General features: G+C 50.8%; 1 protein-coding gene across 1 annotated transcript in view; it reads left to right on the plus strand.

Annotated features, from left to right (window-relative positions):
* SLC6A12 (solute carrier family 6 (neurotransmitter transporter), member 12) overlaps positions 1-21,812 on the plus strand; it is a 27,948-nt gene extending 6,136 nt beyond the window's left edge. Inside the window, exons 3-15 of the mRNA XM_008577785.1 lie at positions 4,572-4,706; positions 8,131-8,271; positions 9,138-9,225; positions 10,248-10,380; positions 11,872-12,006; positions 13,220-13,323; positions 13,764-13,888; positions 14,299-14,411; positions 14,944-15,081; positions 15,877-15,979; positions 18,841-18,941; positions 19,416-19,586; positions 21,382-21,812. Of these exons, the coding sequence (XP_008576007.1) occupies positions 4,572-4,706; positions 8,131-8,271; positions 9,138-9,225; positions 10,248-10,380; positions 11,872-12,006; positions 13,220-13,323; positions 13,764-13,888; positions 14,299-14,411; positions 14,944-15,081; positions 15,877-15,979; positions 18,841-18,941; positions 19,416-19,586; positions 21,382-21,525 (1,631 nt within the window). The 3' untranslated portion in view covers positions 21,526-21,812. The remainder of the gene's footprint in view (positions 1-4,571; positions 4,707-8,130; positions 8,272-9,137; positions 9,226-10,247; positions 10,381-11,871; positions 12,007-13,219; positions 13,324-13,763; positions 13,889-14,298; positions 14,412-14,943; positions 15,082-15,876; positions 15,980-18,840; positions 18,942-19,415; positions 19,587-21,381) is intronic.
* Positions 21,813-23,537: the final 1,725 nt, after the last annotated feature.

Here is a 23,537-nt window from a genome sequence, read left to right on the forward strand (position 1 = left end):
GGACTGGGGGACTGAGGGCTGGGGGTGTTGGGAGGCTGGGGGGTTGGGCGGCTGGGGGGCTGAGGGCTGGGCGGCTGGGGGAGGGAGCGAGCAGGGGCTGAGATGGGAGAGGTAACAGGTCAGCTCTCGTAAGCTCTGATCAGAGTGAGATGAGAACCACTGAAGAATTTTGATCAGAGAAATGATGTCTATGATTTTTTCAAATTAAAGAAACATAATTTTATTATTTTTCAGTACTGGTAGTAAAAATTAGCAGGGTCATGGTGGGGAGAGGCCAGATTCATTTTTTTTTTTCCTTTTTGTCTTTTTTACTGACCGGTAACGGGATCGCAACCCTCTGTGTCGCGCCCGCACCGTGCTCAGCCAGTGAGTGGGAACCGGTCTCCACATGGGATCCGAACCCTCGGCGGGAGCACCACCACACTCCCAAGCAGTGCACTCTCCAGTGTGCCACCGGGCTGGCCCCAGATTCATTTTTTAAAATGTACAATTCAGTGGTTTTTTTGTATTTTCACAGAATTATGCAATCATCTCCACAATCAATTTTAGAACATTTTAATCACCCCCAAACAAACCATGTCCCCATTAGCAGTGACTCCCCATCCCCTCTCCCTGTTAGCCCTGGGCAGCCACAAATATGCTGCCTTCTCTATGGATCCATCTATTCAGAATATTTCATATAAATAGAATCATTCAATATGTGGTCCTTTGTGACTGCTCAGATTCATTTTTGTCCCTTGAAATTACCTCTATTCTTCTTGTGGAAATAATATACGTTCGTTGTAAATTTTAGAAACATTCCAGGAAGGTAATAGGAAGAAACACTCATATTTATAGATAACTACTGTTTAGAAAATCTTTCTACACACTATTTTTAATTTCACAAATATTTGCAGAGTATCTACTGTGTATCTTGCTATGTGTTTTGAAACTTATCACTGCAAATTGCTTGAACCAATAAGTCCAAAGAAATAGAAATGGGGCTTTTTGGGTGGGTCAGAGTTATGGTGCCTGGACTGGGAGTGGGAGACAGGCACTGGGCCAGAGGCTTGGGGAGGCAGGGAGAAGTGGTAGGGCTGGGGATTTATCTCTTTGTCCCAGGCCACAATTTCACGGACATAGAGGTGTTAGAGCTACAGCTAAAGATGAGCTCGTCTAAGCCTCATATCGTAGAGGAGGACAGGGGACCTGAAGGGCTTCAGGTTCCGGTGGCTGCCCTGCCTCTGTCCTGGCTGAGGGGTGGGGTGGAGGGCAAGGTGAGCACCATGACGCCATGGGACGGTGAAGGCTGAGCCCAGGTCGTCTGTGAGGTGGCAGGGCCAAGCAGGTGGCATTACACCTCTGTCACTTGCGTTCTCACTGCAGCTCTGTCCCAACCTACCCACTGGGAAAGACACGCTGCCATCCCGCTGTTTCCTCTCCTTCATCTTTAACACGAGGGGGCCAAATGAGGTCTGGGGTCCCAATCTGGGGTCGCTGGTCTTTGGGGGTCTAGAAAGGTAGCGAAAAAGGGCCAGGAATTAGTTTTGGACAACCTAATAATGGATTTATGTGGGAACACGATGTCACAGACTAACCCAAGTGTCAGTTTTTTTCTTTAGGCTGGAATTGTACTAACTCATTGTGGGAACAGGGTTTATCTCAAGCTGACCATAAGCCCTGATTGGCAGTTAAATGGGATTTTTGTTAATATATTCAGGGAAATTAACTGGTTATTAATTAAACAGTTTGATTAATTCATAATTAAACAGTTCTGTAGAGAAAAATCTTTTAAAAGAGACAAAAATAATATTAAGGTTATTAGTCTAACAAGGTCTTTGGTTATGAAAAAGAATAGAGTCACTAAACTAGATTATCTATAAGAAGTGGTTCTCCTCAAAGAGAACTTTATGTAATTCTGATAGTCCAGATTGTCAGTGGTTCAGGAAAGAGTGCTTGGCATTGATAAAAGGTGTAGCTTGGAGCAGAGGGAGGGACATTTTATATTAACCACAAGCTTCAAGTCACCCCATCTGCAAAGATTTCTGTGGAACATCATCAGGCTGCTTGTGTGCATAGCCTGGGCAGACACCGAGAGGACTGGAGACGAGGTTGACTTCCCAAAGCAGGGGTTCTGAGAAGTTAATCTGAGGGGAAGGCATCTACAGTGTTAGTGTGGGGGATACCCAGGGAAAAGCCAAGAATGGAGGGTGCCCCTATACTTGATCCAGAACCTGCCTCCTCCCCTGCCCCCCTGAGGTCCAGGCCTGGTGCTGCCCTCTCCGGTGTACTCAGCCTGAGGGAGGCCCAGCTCCAGGCCTCCTGATGTCACCCCCTCTTCTGTGGGCACAGGTCCACATTCCCAGGACAGAACTGAAGCCATTTCCTTTATCAGAGGGAAGGACCTCCATATTGCTGGTGGGAAGGGGCCCTGTGGGCCACAAGCCCCCAGAGACTTCCTGTAAAGTGCCCTGTGGGGGAGTCCTCTAGCCATGTCCCTTCTGAACACTGCCCCTCAGCGTAGCCCCTGTGACCATCCAAGCAACTCAGAAGAGTCAGTGGTGTTATTGGCACTGGGTTTACCAATGCTCTCGTATTACTCTGGTATTTGGAAAGGCAGGCATGGGGTTAAAAAGGACTTCAGGACTCAGTGGAGAGTTATCGGCTTGCTGTGGCTCCCTAGGGTCCAGAAGAAAGAAATCCTCCTCCTTTACTCTCACGGATTGCTATTGCTCACATGCTGTACAGATGGGTACCAGAGTTTTGGAAGGCAATTTGGAAATGCATATCAAAGACCTTTAAAAAATGTGCATATCCCAAAGGGGGAAACAACCCAAATGTCTGTCACCAGATGAATGGACAAACAAAATGTGTGTACCTACAAGGGAATATCATTCAGCCTTAAAAAAGAAGAAAACTCTGATACATGCTCCAACACGGATGAATCTCGAAGACATGCTAAGTGAAATAAGCCAGATAAATACTACATGATTCTACTTACACGAGGTATCTAAAATAGGCAGATTCATAGAGACAGGAAGTAGGATCGTGGCTGCCAGGGGCTGGAGGAGAAGGGAATGGGAGTTAGTGTTTAATGGGTGCAGAGTTTCAGTATGGGATGTAGAAAAATCCAGGAGATGGATGGTGGGGATGGTTGCACAACACTGTGAATGTTCTTAATGCCACTGAATTGTACACTTAAAACTGGTTAAAATGGTTTATGTTACGTATATTTTAACACACACACACGAAGCAAAAAAAAAAAAAAGTGAGTACTTTTTGACCCAGCAATTCGTCCATTGGAAATGTGCACAAAGGAGCAGATCAGACAAGCACACAAGGATGTGGGCTGTGGTCTTCATCGCGGCGGTGCTTCTAATGAAACAGCAGGAAGTCCAGTGCTGAGGTGCTCATGAAGCCACCAGGACAGATGCACGTGGTGGAATACTAGACAGCCATCAAAAGTGATGTAGACATATATTTATTGATAGGAAGAGGTTCATGATATAAATTTTTAAAATCATTATCGAATAATATATAGTAGGTCCTCGTTTTTGCAAAAATGAAATATACGTGTGTGTGCTTAGAAGAAATTTGGAAGGATACACAATGCATGTTTCTTTCCCTTTGTGCTTTCTATTTTTTCTACAAAATAATAAGGATTACTTCAGAAGCACTATAATGTGCTGTTTAAGAGCACAGACTCAGGATCAGACCACCTGGGTTTGTGCCTCAATCTCCTCATTCGTGCCTCAGGTTTTGCATCTTTAAACTGGCCTTAGTTTTCTCATCTGGCAACAGGGGATAACAATAGTACCTGCTCCGTGAGAGGTTGTTTTGTGAGGATTTTGATATTGGTGAAGCATTTAGAAGAGTGCCCGACATACAGTAAGCACCAAATGACTAAGTGCTAATACTGTACAATAAGCAATAATCCATTCACCATAGATGGCCTTCCGAGGTGGGGTGACTGCTACTACAGTGGGTGCCCTGGGATTAGAGTCGTCTTCAGATTCCATTCTTGTACAATTTGCTGGATGTGTTCCAGGCCTGGCCTCTCTCTGGTGCCTACATGTCAGCACCTGCATTACATGACGGCCTTCTCTGCTAGGAGCTCGGTTCAGATCAGGGCCTGATGGAGGGGAAAAAACCCTCTGAAAACTACTGTGGGAAAATAATATTTCCAAGGTTTTTTTTTTTTTTTTTCTCTAAAATGTACCAAACTTGATAATTTAATAAGCATCTCAAATAATAAATATGTTTTTGTTCCAAAGATGATACACTGACTAGATCTGTAAAGGACACTAAGAAAGTAAACAGTGCGTATATTAGGATTTCCACCTAAATTCTCCTTCCTTTCCCTTCGAAGGCCTTTCCAGCTCCACACAGGGTTCAGATCAGAACATTTCCGCCTATACCTGCCCTGAGAGCACGGGAACAGGAGGAAGCTGGCTTGAGTCCTTGGGGGGTGTGAGGAAGGAGGCGGGGACGGGGGCTGGAGGACAGGTCTCTGGGAAGGGCCTCGGGCTGCAGGAGCAAGGCTGGGGAAGAGGTGGGGTGTGGCTCAGCCTGGCCTCTCCCCTCCTCTCCAGGAGCCTTCCTCATCCCATACTTTATCTTCTTCTTCACGTGCGGCATCCCCGTGTTCTTCTTGGAGGTGGCGTTGGGCCAGTATACCAGCCAAGGGAGCGTCACGGCCTGGAGGAAGATCTGTCCCCTCTTCCAGGGTGAGCACCCCCCGTTCCTATCCATGGGGCCAGCATCTTCCCGACATCCCTCCAGGGTTCCCCTCCGGCTCCTTACCTGTTCACTGCCCCATTCATTCATCCACTCTTGTCCTCTGTGAAGTGCATGATCAGGATTTCTAGGGCCCAGAGCTTCTAAAACTTGGGGAGGAGGATGCTCTTCAAGAAAAGGCATACAAAATTACAAATACAAAATTAGGTGCACAGACTTAGAAGGCGGTCCCTGCAAGTGAAGTTAATCTTCATTAACTTTATGGAAAATGTGTTTCTGAGTGTATGGCGTGGCTCCAGATGGGCCTCCGAAGTGTATAATAATCGTAATGACGACGGTGGTGATATCTAACATCTATTGAGCCCTACTGTGTGTCAGGCTCATGTTAGCACTTTACATGCAATTTCTCACCTAATCTTCCAATAACTATTAACCTCATTTTGCAGATGAGGAGGATGAGGTCATTTGTATTTGAACCCAGGTCTACCTGAGCTGAAAGCCCATGCTTTTTCCCTCTTGACTGTATCAGGGACAGCTGCTGCTTCTCTCTGCATGGGTCTGTTGGCACTAATGGGAGCAGCTTGGGGGGTCCTTCCCTAACCCCTCTTTAGTTGATTGGCCAGTCCCCTGGGGGCCAGTGAGAAACCCATGGGGTCTCCTTGTCCCTGAGAGGTTCCTCGTGTATTAAAAATGGACCCTTTCCCTCACAGCAGTCCCTAAGGGAGCCCCAGGGGCTAGACTATCTGGGCTTCCCCCAGGCAGGGGCCAAACCAAGTGGGCCTGATAGAGGTGAGCACGTGGGGAAAAAGCTGGCTCTTCAGCAGGCTGGGAACCCGTCTACTGCCTTGCACCACAGGCAAGGCCAGTGTGGTGCCCCTGCCTCGTGGGGCATCAGAGTGAAGCTTGGCCCATCGTGTTTCTGCTCACAAGTTCTGGGTGCTCCAGGAGTGCTGTGGCCTCAGCCAGGACACAGTTTCCTGGTGTTCTGCTCTGGACCCCAGCAATAGTGTCAGTGTCCCACCCAGCTGTGTCCTATCCGTAGGTCCAAGAAAGCTCTTGATCAGCTTGGGTTGGCCTCTCTGGAATGCACAGACTTCCTATCCCATGGAGTGCCATGGACAGGCTGAGCAAACAGGGCACTGGATGGGGGAGGGGAGACTGCTCTTCTTCCCTGGGGCCTGGGCCTCAGGGAGAGGCCTACTCAAGGTGTGTGCACCTGTGTTGGTGGATGTCCAGGCCACTTCCTGCCTGCTCTCTGCTAGCCTAACTGCCTGTCCCGCTCCCACCCAGGACGCATGCAAGTGCAACGAGAAACACATCCTGCCCTCACCCGCACCTCCCTCCTCAGTTACACAGCTACCAGCTGCTAAGCCCCTGACAGCCGCCTGCCCCTCTCCGCCTGCCCCTCTCTGCCAGCACCACCAGAATCGCTTGCCCCGGGCCTGGCTCCTCCCCTCCTCCCGGGTCCACGGTGTTTATGGGGCTGACCCCAGCCCTGTTCAGGCAGGCCGAGGTAGCACAGCACGTTCTGGCGGCCAGCACAGTGGCCGCTTGTGTGTTTTTGTGGATGTCTGTGTGTGCATGCTCTATTAAATACCCCACCGGCCAGACAGCCACCCATTCTCCTGCTATCAGCAGACCCAGCCACCTCCCCTCCCCGATGCCCTAGCCACAGACACTTCAGGGAGACCACCATGCAGGAAAAACCCATCCTTCGCCAGAGTGGGATCGCCTAGCAAAGGGACGGTTTATGCACAGGCAGCATTGATTTTTCAACCAGCTCTCAGGCTGGTGGGTTGTTCTTGAACAGCCCAGAGTCTTTCATTAAATAATTATTGAGCATCGACTAACGAGAGACAACCAGGATGCAGCCTCTGCTCTCGGGAACTAGTGCAAGCAGGGTGGGAAGAGGGTGGGGAGGGGCAAGGAGGGCTCTAACCCCAGGGAGCCCCTGCCCCCACCCCCTCCCCAGTTGGCCTTCACACCGCAGGTCTAGCAAGCCACCTGGCAACATGCTACTTTTAAAATGACAGTGGTAAAGATTCTCCTTCTGTAGAATGTGGATGGGGGTGTGCACACGCGCGTGCCCGCAAGTCCTCCTCCCCTCGCGCCCTCCCACCGCACTAACCACAAGACCTCACCGTAAGTGCTAACACAGAAGCACGAGGTCCCCACCTCTGCTGACACGCTTGCTCCTTGCTCCTGGTGAGATGGCATTTGATGCTGACTCAGGCTCCAGGGCTCCTGCTGCGGGGACCCCTTCTCTCTTCCTCACTGGTTTCTTGGTTTTGCTCCTATTTTGGGATGATTCTTACCAAGTTTTCCTACTTACTTCTTTACTTTCTGCTCCCTTTGATTTTACAAGTAATACAGAATTGCAATAAAAAAAACCCTACAAAATACAGATAGGCAAAGAGAAAAAAATCTTGAAAAAGTGAGCTAAAATCCTATCACCTAGAGAACCACTGGTTAACTTTTGGGTGAAGATTCTTCCAGTTTTTCCCATGGGGGGAAAAAAAAACTTCAAATATAAATTTAAAAACTGGGAGAATGCATGGGACAGTGTATGAGTCCATTTTCTGTTGTTTATAACAGAATACTTGCAACTGGGTAATTTATAAAGAAATGAAATTTGTTTCTTACAGTTTGGGAGGCTGGACAGTCCATGGTCCAGGGAACACATCTGGTGAAGGCTTTATTCTGGGTGGGAACTCTCTACGGGGTCCCCTTGCGATGCAAGGTGTCACATGGCAAGGATGACAAGAGCTCTCTAACGTGCTCACTTGCTGTCCTTATAAAGCCACTAGTGCCACTCCCGTGACAACCCACTAAGCCATTAATCCATTACTCCATGAATGGATTAATCCACTTACAAGGGCATAGTCATCATGATCCAATCACCTCTTAAAGGCCCCATCTTTCAACGTCGCCATAGTCTGATTTGCCAACACTGTTACAACGGGAATCAAGCTTCAGGGGGACATTAAACCCACAGACGACCGTATTCTGTAAACTGCTTTTCTTACTTAGAAAAAATATGCTGTGGGGGCCGGCCCGGTGGCGCACTGCTACAGTGCGCCGCTTGGGAGCGCGGCGGCGCTCCCGCCGAGGGTTCAGATCCCACCTACAGACCGGTTCCGCTCACTGGCTGAGCGAGGTGCGGGCACAACACTGAGGGTTGCGATCCCGTTGCCGGTCCCGGTCCCTTACGGGCGCAACACTGAGGGTTGCGATCCGTTGCCGGACACAAAAAAAGACAAAGAAAAAATATGCTGTGAATGGCTTCTCAGGGGTTCTCTTTGTGTAGCACTCATATGCTTGTGGCCAGCACTGGCAGCTTATATCTGACTTTTTCGGCTAACGTTGGTCTCTTGGATTCTCCTGTTGCTCCCCACGGCACCGTCACTGCGGAAGGCATTGGTCTGGCCTCTGTGGTCATTGAGTCCTACTTGAATGTCTACTACATCATCATCCTCGCCTGGGCCCTCTTCTACCTGTTCAGCTCCTTCACCTCTGAGTTGCCCTGGATGACCTGCACCAATGCCTGGAACACAGGTATCCATCATTTCAGCCCCTGGATAGGGCCTCTCCCTATTGGCTGGGCCGTGGTGGCTATTGATAGCCAAATAGTGACAGAGCATATGGCCGAGCTTCCTTAAAGTCAAGTGCATGGGCTCTGGTGCCTGTTCTGCTGGCTGACTCTTCTGCAGGACCTTCGACCAGCCACCAGGACCCAGTGTGGTTGTGAGAACCCAGTGGGACTGTCTGATACAACTGCAAGGAGTTATCATTACTCGCTCATTCATTTAGCAAATATTTACTGGGCACATACAGTGTGCCAAATACTGTGCCAAGTGCCAGAGATCAATCTGAGGCTGAGCAAAAGCAACACAGACCCAGCCCTCACGGTTTACAGTCTAGAGGCAGAAACAGACAAATTAACAGACAACTACAAATCGTGTGGGTGAAAGAGAGAGCACAGTAACTAGAGCAAGCGGGTAGCAGTGCCAGCTGAGGCCTGAAGGAGGAGAAAGAGTCCACGGTGTGGATGGTGTTCGAGGCAGAAGAGGGGCGGGCATGCAGACTCAGTCCTTTTATCTGTAGAATGGGGAGGCGGGGGTGACACAGCAGGCAAGTTAGGAGATGGCTGTGTATGCGGGCCACGTCTGTGGGGCAGAGTGGGTCTGGAGTCTGGATCATTTCAGAGGTTGGCAGGGTGGCCAGATGAGCAGCCAGATCCATGGGAACAGGAGCCACGGCAAGTGCAAGCCACCTGAGCAGCCAACTCCTGGCACTCTGGAGAGTGGGGGCTCCCCAGGAAGCTCTTGGAACTAGGGATGGTGGGGACCACAAGGCTGCAAGGCCAGAGGTTCGGGGAGACTCGGGTATGAGGGTGTCTCTCCCCATCTTGTCCCTAACAGAGCACTGCATGGACTTTCTGAACCACTCGGGATCCAGGACAGTGACCCCCTCTGAGAACTTCACCTCACCTGTCATGGAATTCTGGGAGTAGGTGCTGGGCCTGGTTGCCACTTGCTAGGGGGATCCAAGCAGAGGGAATCTGGATGTCCGAGCTGTGCAAGTTTGAATGCCTGGGGTGCAAGTTTAAGACTCTCTGTGCATGCTTTCCAGCACTTACCAAACCTCCTACCCCCGCCCCAGCCCACACGTCACTGAGGGGTGAAGGAACACACCTCTACCCACCCTTGTCCAGCTACACCTCACACTTACCACAAACCATGTGTGTCCACCTGGACTCACATTGATCCCTATCAACTTACGTACTCATGCACGTCCACCTCCACTTCCACATCTGCCCTCACCTGCACACACCCAGCCGTGTGCTGCCAACAGCCTCCACAGCCTTAGGAGAGCTGGCCGTGCACATCTCTTCCCAGTCTTATGTTCAGGGATGCCATGTTGGTAGCTTGAAATCAGCCAAGGTGGGAGTATTTATACCACAGAAATGGGCAAACCCTCCACTCACACATTCACCTTCCTACACAACTACATGCACCTTCACAGCCACACGTGTCCACCTACATCCTCACACAAGTCCCCCTGTACCCTCACACTGACCTTACCCCACATGCCTTCACATGTGCACCCTCACGGTTATCCAAACCGCAGATGCACGCACATTTCCATCACCCCCCACATCTTTAGATTAGTAACACACATTCAGCCCCTCCGCTTGATACCCATGTACTGCTCACCAGCCAGCATGTATAAATATCTACTCTCCATACACTCATTCATGCATTCCTCACCTCTCTCTCTCTCTATCTCTGTACAACAGATAAATCTGGATGAGTTAGAAAGACAAAGATACCTATGGGATTACAATGATTTGGTCTTCTAACAGCCTGGGCACACAGACCACAGGTGGGAACATGGCAGGCCACGGGGATGGGGAAATCCTGGAAAATGAGATCTGTGGGGTCAGCTCTAAGAATCAGGAGACTTGGTGACAGAGGAAAATTGTCCCTTTTATCCTCTCACCTGGTTATCTATTTTTCCCAATCCATCAGGAGACGGGTTCTGGGCATCACAGTGGGTATCCACGACCTGGGGGCCCTGCGCTGGGAGCTGGCCCTATGCCTCCTGCTGGCCTGGATCATCTGCTACTTCTGCATCTGGAAGGGGGTCAAGTCCACAGGCAAGGTGAGGTGTTCTAGCTCCTGGTAAGCTCTCTGTGGGTCCCTCTGGAGAACCAATTTTTCTCTACTAAGAAACTATTCTTTCTTAGTCTTTTATGGGAGATGCATGGTGAGAACAGAAGTCATAGGAAGGCAGAGGTTAGCTCAATACAAGGACATTCTTTTTCAATGACTTCAAAAGACCTGATTGCATAAGTAATATTCAGAGCAAAATAAAGACCATGAAAGTCCCACTGTTTGAGCTAATCACTGTATGAGCCATCAATGTGATGGCAGGTTGGATCTGCTAATTTCTTTTTTGTTTGTTTTTTAAAAGATAACAGGTAATGGGATCCTAACCCTTGACTTGGTGTTGTCAGCACCATGCTCTCCCAAGTGAGCTAACCGGCCATCCCTATATGGGATCCGAACCTGTAGCCTTGGTGTTAGCAGCACCGCACTCTACCAAGTGAGCCAAGGGCTGGTCCTGGATCTGCAAATTTCTAACTTCTGCTGTATTGCCTTGTAGTTTATTTTATGTATGTATGAGGGTATTCATTCATAATGTGTGTGTATTACATAATTAGGATTACACACTCTCGTGACTTACTTGCATTTAACAACATATCAAGACAATTTTTAGTATGTACTAGCAAACAGAACTGTAGTTGAGGTCATGAGTTTCCAGTCACTGAAGGGGTTCAAACCAAGATTGGACAGCAGTGGGCTTGCTATATAGAGAGAATCCAGATTTCAGCATTATTTCCAGCCTAGAGAATCTGAGACGAATGCTCGATGCTTTTTTAAAGCCAGGAATGGACAGGGTACTGGCTTCTCTGATTGGCCATACATTTAGGCTGTTTCTGCAGCAGCTTCCCCTTCCCTGGATTATTGTAATAGTAATGGCAATGGTAAATATGGTAGAAGCAGTAATGATAGCACAGTGCCGCCACCTCAGGGAAGGAGCTGAGCTTGGTCGCGGGCAGAATGGAATGCCCTTTGAGTGTTTTCAGGATCCCAGAGCTCAGGTCACTGCTGCTCCCCCAACCGTAAGCCTGGAAAAGTACAGCGTGAATTTCCCCACAGATCACTGCACAAATCTGGTCACCCTCCCCATGGCGAGGGGCAGTTCTGCCCTCACCAGGGGGCATGGGGAGAACAGCCATGATAAGGTATGAAAGGAGATCACATCCTGGATTTAAACATAGTCTTAGAAAAGTTATGGGCTGGAAACTTGTACCCCTCCCTCCCCTTCTTCCGCTCCCCCGCCTCCCCCCTGTCAATGTGTCTCACGCTCTGCTGGGGAGAGCAAGACCCGCTGGAACACGTGAAGGAAGGGGTGCAAGCTCTCACGTGCTCGCCCCTCGCAGCGTCTCTAAGATATGGGATAGCTGGGGGAGCCCCGTGCAATGTGCGCTGCCTGTCTGGGGAGGGGTAGCGGGAGCCCACCGGGGACTCCTGTCTCCTCCGGCTGCTGTGGCCCTGCCAGCAGTGAGCGTGGCCTGCTCCCCTCCAGGTTGTTTACTTCACGGCCACCTTTCCCTACCTGATGCTTGTCATCCTGCTGATCCGTGGCGTCACGCTTCCCGGAGCCTACGAGGGCATCGTCTATTACCTGAAGCCGGATTTGTTCCGCCTCAAGGACCCCCAGGTGGGCACTGTGCTGCGGACCGTTTGCCCAGGTGTCTCCCACCCAAAACCAGGACTGTGCTTTTGAAAGTCTTTATTGCTTTTTCCTTTGTTTCATAGATCACCATTAGAGAAAAATTAGACGATCTGGGAAGAAAACTATGAAAAAGGAACTAAAATTTTCTTATAGTCCATCACTCAGATACACTCTCTGTTAGCATTTTAGTATATCTCCTTCCAACTTTTTTTCCAGGTGGTGTGTGTGTGTTTTAACACAGTTAATCATATTTAGAGAGACATATATCCTTTTTTCACTTAAGTTATATTGTCAGCATTTTCCATGCTACTACATTCACCTGTAAATGTCTTTTTTAACACTTGTACAATATTTCCTCCACCCATCCATCATTCCCTCATGCATGCAACAGAAATGTACTGAGGACCCATTAAGTGCTGTTCTGGTGCTGGGGATAGGTCAGTGGATGAAACAGACAAGGCTTCCTGTCCTCGTAGAGCCCACCCTGTTCTTGGACATGTAGGTGATGAACGTTTTATGTAAACTGGCTTTAGAGAAATGTAGACCTTCTCCACCAGTGTTCAGGGACACCCTTCTTTCTGCAGGGCCCTTGCGAGATTTCATTATAATTTGTTGTTTTAATTTAATTTTTTTTTACTATTGAGGAGGTTTGACCTTTCCCCACTTTTTTTATTGACCATTTGTATTTCGTCCTCTAGGATTTGTCTGAACACATTTTTTGCCGCCCCCCCATCCCGTGAAGTCCTGGTGGTTCTTTCCTTTATATTGTAATGAAGTGATTTCTTTGCCCCCAGGTCATAGCTGCCTGCCTAAGGCACTACACACACACACACACACACACACACACACACACACACACACACACACACACTAGTTGAATGAGGACAAGTGACTCTTAGCTGTGCCTTGCAGATGAGCCTAGACCTGAGACATTCAAGTGAAACATACGGATTTGGTGCTTACTAAGTACCTACAGAACCAAACTGAGAATGAGCTCTGCCTGTGAGGAGAACACGATTGAGAAAGGGGAAGACGTGCTAATGGAGAGTTGGGACATAGGCGTGACACTCTCAGCCAACACCAGGGGGCCAGGCTGGTGCTGCGGGGTGATGGGTTTGAGTCTCTGATCTCCCTGGCTCCAGGCCCTGGCGGGCTCCCCCCGTCCCTCTGTCTACCACTTTCCTGGGGTCTTCTGTAGGTGTGGATGGACGCGGGCACCCAGATCTTCTTCTCCTTTGCCATCTGCCAGGGGTGCCTGACAGCCCTGGGCAGCTACAACAAGTATCACAACAACTGCTACAGGTGAGAGCTGGGTGGGCTTAGTGGGGTGACCCTGGCCTCTTTGTGATCTAAGGAGGGCTGGGGTCCTGGGGGTGGGCTCCAGGACCAAGACACAAGTCACAGGGCCCTGGCCTTCCTTACTTATTATCAGAGAGTTACAAGTTGTGTCATACTGACATTGTGAGTTCATTTCCCAGATTAAATTTCCTTCTTCCGCTCTTTTCTCTCTCACCTTACTGTCGTCTTCTGATACCCGATGTTTGTCTTTTTCTCCCCTTATCTTTCTTCCCATTCTCTCTTCCGTTTCTCTTCTCCTTGGTGTTTCTCTTTTACTTTCCTCTTGTATCTCTTCTTTACCCTCTTACTGTCTTTTGAGCTCTCCTCCCTAATCGATTTCTTTCTTTCTCTCTTCCTCTCCTGTTTCCTTCCCGTTTTTGTCCACACTTACCCCACCCCCACAGGGACTCCATCGCCCTCTGCTTCCTGAACAGTGCCACCAGCTTTGCAGCTGGGTTTGTCGTCTTCTCCATCCTGGGCTTTATGTCCCAAGAACAGGGGGTGCCCATTTCTAAAGTGGCTGAGTCAGGTAGGTGCTACCTTGCTCTCTGGGACCCAGGGGAAGGAGAGTCAAAGAGCACAGTTCTTTCCTACGGAAAGAGGCTGGAGTCCTAGAACCTGGTTAATATGAGCCTTTCAGCATTTGGGGCAGTGCCTGGCACAAAGCAGGGCTTCCATGAGCATGGGAGGAAGGAGCAGAGGGCAATGGATGGATGGATGGACCAACAGTTGCATGCATGGATGGCTGGACAGATGGATAGATGTTGTGCTCCCCAGAACCTGGGAGGAGTGGAATAATGGATGGAATCACTTTGCCCTCTTGAAGCACATGCACACACATGTGCACACGCACACATGCACACAGTGCTTGGAGAGGGGCCTCTTCCCCAAGGGCAGCGAGAACCCCAGAGCTCACCTGACTGTGCTGTGTGCCTGCAGGTCCTGGTCTGGCCTTCATCGCATTCCCCAAGGCTGTGACTATGATGCCCTTGTCCCAGCTGTGGTCCTGCCTTTTCTTCATCATGCTCATATTCCTAGGGCTGGACAGCCAGGTACGCCCCTTCCCACCCCTGCCCCGCACTGTCCCCTCCCCACCCTGGTGACCCTCTTGCAGGCTTCTGCTTGTCCCAGTACTGCTTTCCCCTCACTCTCTTCCCCCTGGCAGTGACTCTGAATCTGCTGCTGTCCAGGGCTTTTCCTTGGGGTTGGTAGGGTGACCCCAGGTCTTGAGACCCTCTTCAGTGAAGGTGCCACCTGCTTTGCTCTCCCAGGCCTGAGCCTTCCCCGCACCTGGAGCTCCCTCCCAGGTGTTCCTCCAGCTGTCCAGCCCCAGCCCCCCAGCCTTGGGGACAGAACATGTCTCCCCCTTCCAACCGTCACCACCAGACACTTTGTTGTGGAGTTGTGGCCAAGGGCAAGCTGGCTTCATTCCAGGCCACCCTCCATTCTGCCCTTTGTGCCTTCCCTGCACCCCTGTGCATCAGCACAGGAGAAGGGGTGGGAGGAGTCCAGGGCGGGGTCCCAGGGCAGGTGGCCACAGCCGCCCTTACACCCCTCTCACGCTGCTCCCCTCCTGGCCCACAGTTTGTCTGTATGGAGTGCCTGGTGACGGCTTCCATGGACATGTTCCCCAGGCAGCTCCGGAAGAGCAGGCGGCGGGAGCTCCTTATCCTCGGCATTGCAGTCACGTGCTACCTGATAGGGCTCTTGCTGGTCACCGAGGTGAGCCGGGGTGGGTGGCCTCTGGGCAAGGATGCAGGACGAGGGAGCCATGGGGCACACTGCTGACCTTTCTCAGAGCCACACTTTCCTTACCACTAAATGGGGGTGAACACAGTGGCCCTGCCCCCCCCCACTGCGAGGTTGTAGGGACTGCACAATAGAATCTACCTGTATTAGTTAGGTGTCTTGGTTGCAGGTGACAGAAACCAATACAAACGGGCTTAAGCAGAAGGGGGAATTTATTGGGTCAGGTAACTGAAAAGCCTAGAGACAGCTGGTTTCAGGCATGGTTGGATCCAGGTGCTCTAGTGATACTGTCAGGAATATGCCTCTCTGTCTCCCAGCTCCCCTTCCCTCCAGTAACATCATCATTCTTAGGCAGGTTTTCCTCCTGTGATATTAAGGGAGGCTGTTGCTGCTTCCGGCTTACCCCAAGGAAAGAGAGGGCCGCAGTGTCCAGGTCACGACTCCTATTCAGGCCTGGAGCAAGGAGAGAGCAACACCCCAACCTAAACAGAGTGCAGGGTGAGGTGGTGTCAATGTTCAGAAGATGGGATGATGGGCAGACAAAACAATCTGTGTCCACCACAGCCCCCCAATGACCCTGCAATTGTCAGAGATTATTGTCTTGATATTGAGTGAGAGGCAGGCAGGGAAAACTCGTAGATGCAAGGTATGAGTTCCCATGGCTGGGCAGGACAGTGTTCCAAATGAGTGTTTGCCATCGTGCTGAGAGTGGGCACGTCCCACCCCGCCACTGGCCAAGGCCTCTCAGCTCCACTCCTGTCTCCACAGGGCGGGATGTATATCTTCCAGCTCTTTGATTACTATGCTTCCAGCGGCATATGCCTGCTCTTCCTCTCGGTGTTTGAAGTGATCTGCATCAGCTGGGTATATGGTAAGTGGGGTGGGGGCAGCGTGGGGCAGGCAGGAAAATCCTTTGGGCCCAACCAAGGGCAGGATTTGTCCAGGATGAGATGGGGTGCTCTGGACTCCTGGCTTCTATGTGTCTTTGTATCGCTGTCCTGATTCTTTTTACTAGGAAGTTTTATCCATGGCTGGGACACCTGGCATTTCCCACTACAGCAGATAGAGCTAGGATAAAGACAAAACTGATTTCCTGGAATAGTGAGAGAATGGTCATCAGCAGTGTATTAGTCTGTTTCTGTTGCTTATAACAAAATACCTGGAACTGGGTAATTTATAAGAAAATGAAATCTATTGTTTACGGTTCAGAGGCTGGGAAGCCCGAAGTCCAGGGAACACATCTGGTGAGGGTTTCAGGGGTGGTGGCAGTGACCCAGGGGTCTCACATGGCAGAAAATGGTGGAGCAGAGAGAGAGAGCTCCTTGCGTGCTCTCCTTTTATTTATTTATTTATTTATTTTTCCTTTTTGTCTTTTTTCGTGACAACCCTCGGTGTCGCGCCCGAACTGCGCTCAACCAGTGAGCGGACCGGTCTCTATATGGGACCCGAACCCTCGGCGGGAGCGCCGCCCTCTACCAAGTGCGCCACTGGGCCAGCCCTCCTTTTAAAGCCCTCAGAACCACGACCGTGACCACCATTATTAATCCATTCACTACTGCATGGTCCTACAATCCAATCACCTCTTAAAGGCCCCACTTGCCAATTACCATCATAGGATTCCCCACCCTCTCAACACTGTCACAGTGGGGCCAAGTTTTCAATACCTGGAACTTTGGGGGACACAATTTAAGCTTCAATGAGTAGAGGAGGGACATTCAATCCACAGCAGTCTGTTTCTGTTGCTTATTAAAAAAAACCCTGAAACTGGCTAATTTGTAAAGAAACTATATTTAACACTTACAGTTCAGAGGCTAAGTCCAAAGTCCAGAGAACACTTATGGTGAGGGCCACCTTCTGTGGTGACTTCAGTGACGCAGGATATTGCATTGCGAGGAAGGTAGAGTCAGGAGAGAGACTAACCTCATTCGATGTCCTTTTAAAGCCACCAGAACCTCTCCCACTGTTCCAAGAATGGATCAACCCACTCACGGGGCACAGTCCTCACAATCCAATCAGCTCTTTGAGGCTCCACCTTTCACTTACCATAACAGGATTTCCCACCTTCTTAACAGTGGCACAATGGGGATTAAGTTGTTCATACAGGGACTTTGGGGGACACAATTCAATCCACAGCAAACAGTACACAGTTTTTTCAATACAGAGGCTGCCAGAGGCCCTTCACAGTGGGAATCCTGGTCAGCAGTGACCTTCAGGGCCACTTAGTCTGATCTTCCCCAAATTCCCGCATTCCCTTTCCAACAATTAGGCTATTACCCAGGCTTTGCTTGAGTACTTCCAGGGACAGGAAGCCCATTCCTGTGTTTTTGATGTGACCTTTTCCATTGTGGCTGTTACACATTTCTTTCTTAGACTGATGTGAATTCTGTCTTCTGTTGACCTCCACCCAGTTTTGGCCCCTTCAGCACTGAGGTAACTACGCAGTGATGCTGAGTGCCACACTGTCCATGCCATTGTTATGCCTGATAATGACGGGGAGAAGCCTTTATTTATTGGGCTGATGCACTAGTGTGCGCCAGGCACTGCACTGGGTGCATTGCACACTACCTCACAATCTGCACAACAGCCTCTACAGAGGGGGCGTGGGGCTCAGAGAGGCTGGGACTCTTGCCTAAGTTCACACAGCTAGTCAGTGGAGGAGACGTCATGGTAGCTCAAACCTGCCTGGCTCCACTGCACCAGGTGGGGAGGACACAGTGCCAATGTCACAGGCTCAGGGCAGAGAGGTAATTGGGCGCCACATAAGGCCCTCAGGAGAAGCCATGAACAAGAATTTTTTTATTTTGCTCCCCTAAGTCTCCCTGTTTGGTGTCCTTTCCTCACTTTGGAGATGTCTCTTCCCTGTGCACCGCGAGCATCTGATGTCTTCCTGACTTTCCCCGACTCCTTTTCAAAACTTGTCTCAGAGAAGATCTGATAATTCAATCACAGTGAGGTGGAAATGGCTGATAAACCTCAGTATGTTACACCTTCCCAGTGATATGTGGCTTTTAACTTTGGCTTTTGGAAGTCAAAGGAATGGCTCGTTAATGGTGGGGTTTTCTGCTTCCATGATCACAGGAAGGTATTTGGAGCTGTGGGGTAGAGAAGCCTCCCAGCATCTTCACCAATGAGTGGTTCTTTACCTCATAGAAGACCAGTTCTGCCTAGAACTGGAGCAAATGTGGAAACCTGAGGACATAAAACGAAACTAAACCAGTCAGTGTTTTCACTAAACACTAACCAGCCTTCTCACCATGATTTATTGGGATGTCAGAGGTGCTTCCTCTGGGGTCTAGGATCTAGACCACTGTTCTGTTCCCGGTAGCTTTCTAGCCCTATGTGAGCTCTGCGTGATGTGTGTGAACAGCGAGACCCTGGCTGTTTGGCTGTTTTGACTTGACCAAATTCATCTCTGCTACATAGGCGAACAAGCATTTGCATAGCCACTGAGCTCCATTTTAGGCTCACGTCACTCCTTTGTGGTTAGCACAGTAGGGTCTTCATCCTTAAGCAGGGAGACAGGAGATCGTACTGATGAGAGGCTGCGCCGTGGGCCACTCCGCTCCCCGCCCCTCACTGGGGTGCCAGGATACCTCTTATCCATGTGCCCTGTCCAGCCTCCCTGCACAGGATGGGGGTGAGGGTGAGAGCACAAAGCCCGTGAGTACCAGATGACCACGAAGCTCTTCTCATTTTCTGGTTCTCACACTCTCCCCACACCGTGCCTGTCAGGGGCGAACCGCTTCTATGACAACATTGAGGACATGATCGGCTACCGCCCATGGCCCCTGGTGAAGATCTCCTGGCTTTTCCTGACCCCTGGACTTTGCCTGGTATGTGCCCAACCGACTGCCCCTTTATTCCCTCCTGCCCCCAGAAATCTCGGGCAGGTGAGGGAGAGGATCCTGCCCTACAGGGCTCTTCCCTGGCCTGTCCAGTCTACCTTGGGAGGCTGGTCCATTCCCTCTTACGAGTTGGCTCCCCGCTTCCTCTGCTGGGGCCAAGTCGTCCATCAGTTACCATCACTATCATTTAACTAGTTCATCCTGCATCCATTTCTCATGGGACCTCCCCCTCCTGCCCGATCGTTGATCTGTTTTGAGCTTCTCCACCCCACCCCCCTTATGCGTCCTCCTGTCTCAGTCCTCGATGCGAGTGATGCCTTGGCCCGTATTCTGCAATGGCTTTCCACCTTATGGATGCACCGCAGTACATCTGCCTTGTCCTCTGGCCTGGGCTATGGGAGTGGCTGAGGAGTGGGTTTCAGTGACCCCCCATCTCGTACGCGTCTACTCCTTCCTCTCTAGGCCACTTTCCTCTTCTCCTTGAGCAACTACACACCTCTCACGTACAACAACATCTATGTGTACCCTCCCTGGGGGTACGTCATCGGCTGGTTCCTGGCTTTCTCCTCCATGGCCTGCGTCCCTCTCTTCATCCTCATCACTATTCTGAAGACCCAGGGTTCCTTCAAGAAGGTAGGTGGCTTGGGGAGGTGACGCATTCAAGGAGGGCACAGAGAGGTTGGACTTAGCGCAGGACTCATGGCTGGAGCCCTGGAAGCAGGTACATACTCTGAGTGTGGAGCAGCCCTTTGGTCTCATGGAATCTTAGAGAGAAGGGCCTTTGGAGAACAGTCCAATGGCTTTATTTTCAGAAACATTCTTCAAAGTCCTAGAGTCCTAGACCTGCAGAATCCAGCTCCAGCAGATCATCTGGGCAGGATAACGTAGGGTAAACTCTCAAAGGGTAAGGGGAAAACTAAGTCACAGACAAGAACGCAGAGGCGCCCAGACACGGGAGGGTTACAGAGCCTAGATTCCTTGCTCTCCAAAAAGCGATAACCAGCTAGCACAGTTCACTCCACTCACAGGCTTCTAGCATCTTTTCCCTTCTGAACCTTGCCTGGGAACACATGCAAAAGGCCCCCTGTTTAGAGTCTGGGACATCCCTTCCTGCAAGGAGCTATAGCCAATGACCCACGAAGACATTACATCTGTAGAAATTTATCTGACCTACAAGTTTAAGCAAATAATCTTATTTGTTTTTTACCTATCAAGAAGGTCAACAAAGAAAAAAGAAAAGGAAAAAAAAAATGTCAGAGATGAGGGCTGCTCCGAAGTTCGGCTACTTAAAGAGGCTCTTAGGGACCAGACTGTTCCTATAATTCTGCACTTCTGTCCTGACATGTTGTCTTTTCATCATCATGCTTGCCACCTCGTGGTCACGAGAAGGATGTCATGATTCCAGTCATCCCATCTGTGTTCAGGGCAAGAAGACAGGGAGAGCGGGTGGTGCCAGTAACAAGAGCAGTAACAGCAGTGCTACTAATAACAGAAAAACAAGAGATATTTAATCAGCACAAAGTAATAGCAATAACAAGAATGGTAATTATAATAACAAACACAGACACGTGCTGATTATGCGCCCTCTGCCAGCCACTGTTCTATGACCTGTGTTTTACTAGTACCTCATTCTACAGATGAGGAAATGAGGGGATTAAATTAACAGTGAGGGGTTCTGAAGTACACTTGTATTTCATTGTATGGATGTACCACAGTTTATCTATTCACCTATTAGACGATATGTTTTTGTTTTTTAATCACAAAAAAATAAAATAAAATAAAAAATAAAAATAAAGAAATATTAATTACCTATAATAGACCCTGACATATAATAATAGAAAAGATCCAGTACTTCAATAAAAGCATAAAATAGGCTTTAATTCATAAGATAATTTCTACCAGATTTTAAAATCCACTTAATGAATTAAGCTCAGAATCTCAATGTTATTCCTTTGGCAGATCAACATGATGAATTCTCACATTTCTAATATTCGCAGTCTTTCAAGTATACTTTTATATAAATAAAACTGCTTTTCAAATGTAAACAAACAAAAAACAGTGGGGGGGCTAACTGGTTAGCTCAGTTGATTAGAACATGGTGCCGATAACACCAAAGTCCAGGGTTCAATCCCTGAACTGGCCAGCCACCAACTAACTGACTAATTAAACGAGTAGGGGTTCAGTGAGTTGCCTAAGATTACACGGATAGGCAGCAGCAGAGCCAGGACAGGACCCCAGGCTGTTCACACTCAGTTGCCATGTTACTGCCTTTTTATTCGTCTCATACTGTTCATTCATTCATTCACTCATGCTGTACTGAGCTGCCCCCACGGCCTAGCTCTGTGCTGGGTCCTGGGGATGCCCACAGGAGGAACCATCTCTGTCTCTCTCACCAGCAGCACCCACTCACTACCTCTTCTCTCCACAGCGCCTGCAACAGCTCATCACCCCTGACTCCAGCCTGCCACAGCCCAAGCAACACCTCTACCCAGACGGTGGCAGTGGCCAGGACTGCAGGTGCTCCCCAACAAAGGAGGGACTAATAGCTGCGAAGAAGGAGACTCATTTGTAGGATGTGGCCAGAGGCCAGGTGGCTACGAGCCAGGAACCTAGGTCAGGGTCACCCTCCATCCCCAGCAGATAGCCTCTGCCTCTGTCCCCTGCCACAGTCCTGCTGAGAACCTCTCAGGGAACTATGCGCATCCCCAGCTGCAGACCAGACTCCTCCTCTCCTCAGCTGGAGCAGCTTCTCCTGGTGGGCTATGGATGGCACACTGGAACATGCCATGCTGTGAAACACCATGTTATTTATAAAGGAAGGTGGTCTTTTTGGAGTCCACCATCTGATTATAACACATTGCACTGTGAGGAAACTCCTGCTTACTAAGTTTGTGCATTGGGAGGGCAGCTATGATTGGTGTCCACCCGAGGATCTGATTCAGAGAGCCTGATGGAACACACCCCATTGAATTCTGTGGTTCCATCATTCTGAGAGCCACAGGGCGGGCCCTAGGGAGACAGCAGGAGGCAGACCTTCACATGCCATCGCTGAGTTTTTCCAAGGTGTCCCCAGCTCCAGCCATAGGTCCACACTCTTCTTGCAGTATCATTACCAACTCACAGGGCACTGGGATGGAAGGGACTAGGACACGATTCCTAGACTTTTCAAATACGTGGCATACAGGCCTCTGCTGTGCCTTCCTATGCCCGAGGCAGACATTGCTAGCTGATCACAGATTACTTCCCATCTCACAGTCCTCCAGACAGTGCCGGCAGCTCCATTTGTCATCCTGCTTCCAACCCAACCCCTGGCTTCATGGATGAGGAAACAGAGGACCAACGCTACAAAGGGACTCTGTCAAATTCACGCGGCCTCTCAGGGCCAGCGCTCCGACCCAAGCCTGGTCTCCCTGTGCCGGCCTGGGGCTCCCCTTCCCCTCCTGCCTTGGTCAGCAAGCGCATGTGGACCCGGCGGCGGGTGTGCTAGTCTTCTTGACCTTGCCCCATTCTGCTGGTTGCGCTGTCGGGTGGGAGGGGAGGGGTGCCTCTGTGGGGGGTGAGGAGCTCTCCCCGATGGGTGTCCCGCCTTGCACCTCCTCTACGGCGCATGCTCATCCCCCCCCTCGTTCCGGCCGCTTTGCACCTGCTGTCCCTGCGGAGGCCGCCAGAGGGCGCTGTGCGGGGCGCTCCTCTCCGCGCCCGCGTGGCTCCCGCCTGTCACCCGCTCCTGCTCCCTTCCCCCCTCACAAGGGGTCTTCAGAACGTCCCTGGGAGCATTCGGATTATCTTCTCACTCAGTTTCTCCGTGCAAACTTTAAAGTACTCGTATTCCCTCCTCTCCCCGGCCGGGGAAGGCTCCCTGGAGGCGGAGGGCAGGGCTTGGGCAAGTTCAGTGGAGGGGAAGGAAGGGGTGGGGGACACTCCCGGACAGTTTCCCGGGACAAGGGAAGCCACCCGGGGGGGGGAATGAGGCATAGATCGAGGTCACCAGAGCCACTGCCAGGGGCAGAGTAAAAACCTGAGGTCTGGCCAGGGTGATTGCGTCCCGCCAGCCCCGGGCCATCCTCGGAGCGGCGCCACGTCCGCGCAGATCTGCAGGGCTTCTCGCAGCCCCTCCGCCTGTGTCTGGACCGCTCCGTGCACCGGCGCTCACCCTTCCGGACCAGCCGGTGGAAAGAGGGAGGCCAAGAGGACCGGGCGCGGAGAAGCGCTTCGGCCGCACGCTCTGCCTTCCCTTCGGACCCGGGATCCGCCGGGACCGCGCGCGGCGCCCCCTCGGAGAGAGCGGAAGGAAAGCGCAGGCCGGGGACGCTCGGACCGCTTTCCTTCCCCGGGAAAGCGCGCACCCTCTAGAGGACAAATTCTTCCTTCCGCCTTCTCCCCGTGGCCCCGCTGGCGAGTGGGGTGGCGCGGCTCCGCGAGAGGGGCTTGCCTTGGGACAGCGTCAGCTGCTCGGCCACTGCCGCGTCCCCAGAGCGCGTCCTGCTCCGGAGCCTTGGCCCGTGCACCCGGAGTGCAGCACCTTCTGTGGCAGGCCAGTGCGGCAGAGGTGCTCACTGGTGGGGCACAAGGCTGCTGCAGCTC

Source organism: Galeopterus variegatus, unplaced genomic scaffold, assembly GCF_000696425.1.
Source record: "Galeopterus variegatus unplaced genomic scaffold, G_variegatus-3.0.2 Scaffold70, whole genome shotgun sequence".
In the NCBI taxonomy this organism is placed as follows: domain Eukaryota; kingdom Metazoa; phylum Chordata; class Mammalia; order Dermoptera; family Cynocephalidae; genus Galeopterus; species Galeopterus variegatus.